Source organism: Poecilia reticulata, linkage group LG3 (genome assembly GCF_000633615.1).
Source record: "Poecilia reticulata strain Guanapo linkage group LG3, Guppy_female_1.0+MT, whole genome shotgun sequence".
NCBI lineage: Eukaryota > Metazoa > Chordata > Actinopteri > Cyprinodontiformes > Poeciliidae > Poecilia > Poecilia reticulata.
Genome location: NC_024333.1, coordinates 33904700 through 33910005, shown reverse-complemented (window position 1 = coordinate 33910005; position 5306 = coordinate 33904700). Strand labels below are relative to the sequence as shown.

At 39.5% G+C, this 5306-nt stretch overlaps 1 protein-coding gene across 1 annotated transcript in view; it reads right to left on the bottom strand.

The window, feature by feature from the left end:
- Positions 1-1783, bottom strand: part of LOC103463019 (photoreceptor-specific nuclear receptor-like) — a gene marked incomplete at its 3' end in the record, with an annotated part of 6043 nt that extends 4260 nt beyond the window's left edge. Inside the window, exon 1 of the mRNA XM_008406132.2 lies at positions 967-1783. Coding sequence (XP_008404354.1) covers positions 967-1100 — 134 coding nt within the window. The remainder of the gene's footprint in view (positions 1-966) is intronic.
- Positions 1784-5306: the final 3523 nt, after the last annotated feature.

Below are 5306 nucleotides of genomic sequence, written 5' to 3'. Positions count from 1 at the left end.
GAAATTGAAAAATTCTTTGTTTTTTTGCAATAATCTTTCTCCATGCTTCTCTGTTCCTTTAATAATTGTTTAAATATACAATTTTCATAAGTTAATGTTTGATGCAAATGAAAGAGTTAATTTTTTATAAAAAAGGAMATGGCAGATCAACAGCTGCTAATACAAATAAAACTGAATTTATTTAAAAGTTTGTCTTAAACACTTTATTGTATCATGTTTGTTCTGAGTACTTGCATTATTATTAYTGATAAACCTTTAAGATAATGATTAATGTAGTTTTTTAGGTGTGCATTTTTTTACATGACAACAAACTATTGTTTATTTTCAATATTTAAAGTTTCAATATTTTATTCAAGTTGTAAGGCCAAGGTAAACAAATGATGCTGGGTGTAGAAAACTTACTAGTAAATTTTCTTCAAAAAATATGATCTTATTTTAAGTCAATAATTCCTTATTATACATGAAATATGCTATTTATAAGTGAAATAATMTGCCACATTATAATTTATAATATGGGAAAAATATTTTGTTCCGATGCAGAWTATTTCACTTATAACTAAAACCTTTTCATCAATATTAAGGAATTATTCACTTAAAGCAASCTCCYATGTCTTGCTGAAAAGTTTCTTGAAAGTTAGTTTTGTCTTATTTTGATTATAATAAAATATTTGCCCTAGAAAATARMCAAAAATGCCTTTTATTATTTTTGCAGCGTCAAATCACAATTATTACAAGACCTTTTTAGAAAAGTGCTAATTCCACCACCACATTATTTCACTTATAAGATATTTTTACCATGTTATAAATGAAACAATCTGCAAGCAAAACTTGTATTTTTTTTAACAGTACTAAGGAATTATTGACGTAAACAAGTTCCTACATCTTGCTGAAAAGTTACTTATAAGTTAGTTTTGTCTTATTTCAAGTGTTCTAAGATATTTGCAGTACAAACTAAATAAAAAATACTTGGTAATATTYAGTTTTTGCCGCTGACTTGTGGCCTTCGTACCTCCTCTGCTGTCCTCCGTCCCGCCGCTGGCAGAAGATTCAGCTGGAGAAGCTGAAGGCATCATGGGGATCTTCGTCAGGTGATCCTCCATTATTAATCACCAATAAAGAAGTTTTTCTCTTTTYTTACTTTAAGATACAAAAATGCAGACTTCCTAAATTYYTGGGCCTTGTTTGAAGCAGTGTGGAGTCAGAGGATCTAGAGTGGCCCCTTGTTGAGCATCAACAGGTCCGTGTGTCCTCCCTGCTTGGAACGCCGCCACCGTCTGTGTGTCCGCCTCGGCAGCAGGTCCTCAAAAGGGACCCRAGGGGTGGAGGATTAAGCCCCAAGCGCTGTGTAAGCAGCATGCCTATTTGTCATCCTCTTAATCTTTACTGTTCATCTACTGGATCAATCAGTCACATTGGCAGAACGATGGTGCCGCTCAGACACGGATCTTTCTGAGGATTCCTGAAGCTGCAGGACTTGTAACTTTAGACCAGCGCTCCTCGTGTCCTCATCAGTCGACACTTCGCTCCTCTGTCTGCATTCGACCAGGACGATCACAGGAGATTATTAAACTTACCTGCCTCTTCAATTTGTCCCAGATTCCAGCTGCTGTATATTTGATCTGTGTGATTGCTTCCCATTCATGAAGACCCCCAGTGTTTGCAGAGGAGCTGCCTATTAACTCACGTTTCCTCCWCTTWKTCCMCTCCGACCTGGTCACAGAGGGAATAATGAAGTTTGGAGTTGATTAAGAGGCAGAGCCGGCCCAAGGAACATGCAAGTTCACCAGCTGCTTAGAGCTCCGGCACCACCAGGGGGCCCCCAACAACACCAAGCCAGCATAATAAAGTATACAGTATATAGGTATTTGAAATGACGTTGAATAATATAGGCTGAATTGATTAACCGTGATTAATAGATTACTGAAATAATCRACTATAAATGAATATAAGTTATTCAGATATTTCACCACCATGCCAGCATCTAAAAGCAGAACCAAATTATCCCTTTCAGTTGAAAGGAAGTTGGTTAAGGTCAGGCCTGAGATGATTAATTGTGATTAATCAATTATTGAAATAATCAAATATAAATGAGTACAATTTACTTAGATGCTTCATCGTCATGCWAGCATCTAAAAGCCAAACCAATGAAAGGAAATTATTTTCCTTTCAGTTCGGCTGAAAGGACATCGGTTAGGGTCAGTGCTGAGACGATTAATCATGATTAATTGATTGCTGACATAATCAACTGTACATCAGTACAAGTTACACAAATGTTTCACCACCAGGCCAGCATCTACAAACAGAACCAAATCMTCCCTTTCAGGTGAAAGGAATTCAATTAAGTCAAAATAGTACAACAAATATTTATATATTTTGCATTTAAAACTCCTTTGTCTATAAATGTTAAGTTTTGGGTTAATTACAGCTCTGACTATGTAGTTTTTTTTCAGTAAACGGGCATTTTCAGTGTCTGCATATTCCATCCATTTTCTTTACACCCTTGTCCCTTAGTGGGGTCAGGAGGTGCTGGTGCCTCTCCAGCTAAGGTTCCGGGTGAGAGGTGGGGTCACCTGGACAGGTCGCCAACACAGAGACACACAACCATGCACACACACACTCACATCTAGGGACAATTTGGAGANTCATGATGCTGGGCTACTGATTATCCCTCTGTCTGGACACAGGATCAATAGAACCAGTTTAAAAGCTAAAATGAATGGTTATATGCCAGACATGGAAAACTGGGATCCACTCCATGCCATGATGTTCAGGATTTAGGTCTCATGGCATCTCAAGGTGTCAACATTGCAGCCAGTGGGGCTGAAGGAAATACAGCTTTATTTTGTAGCAATGCAAGAGTTACCAGCTTTTATTGCTTCGCAAAATAATTAATCAGCACAGAAACTCCAAAGCACCCAAAGAAGCAGTTTTACTTTTGTCATAGTACCCCCAAGAATTTAAAACTACTTTCACCCCTGGTAATAGCAGCGGTCTAACACTTAAATGCTGTTGTTATTATCCTTACCTTTTATTATATCCTTAATGAGTATTGAGTATCCGTAAAATTTTCAGTCGGGTTTCCCGAGGCAAAATCACACCGCAAGTAAAGATACACAAAGAATTAAAAAAAAATTTAATTGATCTCAGAAAGTTCGTAGAAAAAAAAGTTTTAATTTTCTGAGCTTGAAAAGTAAAGAGAAGAAATCCAGAAATTTTGAGATTCGCTTCAGAAATTTTCCAGGAAGGAAATTTCTGGGTTTCATAAGTGAAAACCTTTTTGCCTGAGGAAACTTTAATCTCAAATTGTCTGAAATTTTTCTTGCAAAATTTTCTACTTTCAGAGCTCAAGAAATTTCCCGTTTTTTGTAGAATTGCTTTTAGATTAATCTCAAAATTTCTGAATATTTTCGTGGAAATTTACTCCCCTTCGTAGTCGTCGGATAAAAAGTTCATTTACACCTGATTTAAAGGTGATGGTTAACCCTTTGCTGTCACTTTTTGTCCCACAGGCAACTACAGACCAGCAAAAAATGCAAAATTAGTTTGTGAGTTTTTTAGTTTGTTTTACTTGCTCAACAATTAACAACATTTTTATGAAATCTAATGATCCAAAGAGCTTCGGACTGTTGACGTATTAACGAAGCGACAACTTTATTGATCGTATTTTGGAGAAAATGTCACATCGTGCACCGAGATACCAGAGTGGCCCCATCACTCCACGACAAGGGGAGCCCAGCAAAACCCCGAAGGCCGGTTCCCTCCTGCGGACCCGAACGCCTTTCACTGGGAAATCCAACGACTGCGCTCCTTCCTGGAGATGGAGAGAGCCGGAAGGTATGAAGACCACCAGAAACTGGCCCACCTGGAGGCAGAACTGGAAGAGACCAAACTCCAGTTGAAAAGGCAGAAAGCTCTGAAGGAAACATTCATCAACAAGAACAAAGAGGCAAGGAGGGAACTTGAGAGAGTAGAGAAGTTCAGTGACCCAGCAGTCCTTAACGCTGCGGCCATTGCTGCAAAGGTCAACAATGATGTGAAGTGCAAGAACAAGAAGTCCTTACAACAAGACTATGAGGAGCTAAAGGTGGCCCACATCCTCAGCCAGGAATCATTTGCAGCTGAAATACTGGCTGAGCGGAATAACAGTAAGACGCTCCAAGAAGAACTGGACGAAGTAAAGACTTCCTACAAGGAGCTGAACTCCAGGTATGAAGCCGATGTTTCTCTTTTGAGGCAGGAGGCCGAGACTCTAAAGATTTGTGAAGAGATGCTCAGTGAGCAACAACGGCTCCTGGAGAAAATGACAGCTGAGAAGGATCACACAATTCAAAAAATGGCCGAAAAGATCGCTATCCTGCAGGACCGTGAGAAACCTGTGGATGAAGAACTAAAGCAGACCAAACATTTGAACAATGACCTAATCTGCAAATATGAACACCAAGTTTCTGGATTGGAAAGAGAAGTGAGGACATATCGGCAGAAGCTAAACGATGAGAACGACGCCAGCTTAAACAGAACCAAACAGAATATTCAGCTCCTTAAAAAGCTGAGAGCAGAGAAAGAGCAAATATATCAAGAGATGTCCAAAAAGATCAAATTCCTACAAGACCGTGAGAAACATTTGGAAGAAGACCTGAAGCAGAGCAAACTTTCGTACAATGCAGTACATTTGCAAGTATGAGAGCCAGGTTTCAGGTCTGAAAAGAGACGTAGATACATACCGGCAGAAGGTGAACGATGAGAGAGACGCCAACCTCAAAACAAGGAATGAGAACCTTCAGCTCATTAAAAACCTAAGAGCTGAGAAGGAGGAGCTCTCCCAAAAACTGTCGAGAGAGAAAACAGTTATGCAAAAGATGGAGAAGCTGCTGCAAAGTGACCTTGATCAGCTTCACGTTTCATACGATGAGCTACAAACTAAGTACAACAAAGACATCTTGGGATTACAGCAGCAGCGTGAAACATCTTTGCAGAAGTTGAACAAGAGGAAATGGCTCTTACTAACATCGAAATGAAACAGAAACTTGTCCGTGAGTTACACCAAAGGTTTTCTACTATGCTGCACCAGCAGGTAGAAAACCTTGAGCTCCAGGTCATTGAGCAGAGAAAAGCTTTTCTGCAGAAGTCGGAGGAGGACGTGGCGCTGATAGACAGCATGAGAACAACGAATGCCGTCCTCCTTGACAACTCAGCCACAGAGATTCAATTCCTGCAAGAGAAGGAAAGAGAGACTCAGGCTGAGTTGGAGACGTTCAAAGCTTTGTACCAGGAGCTAAAGAGCCGGTATGAATCTGAAGTCACTGCTG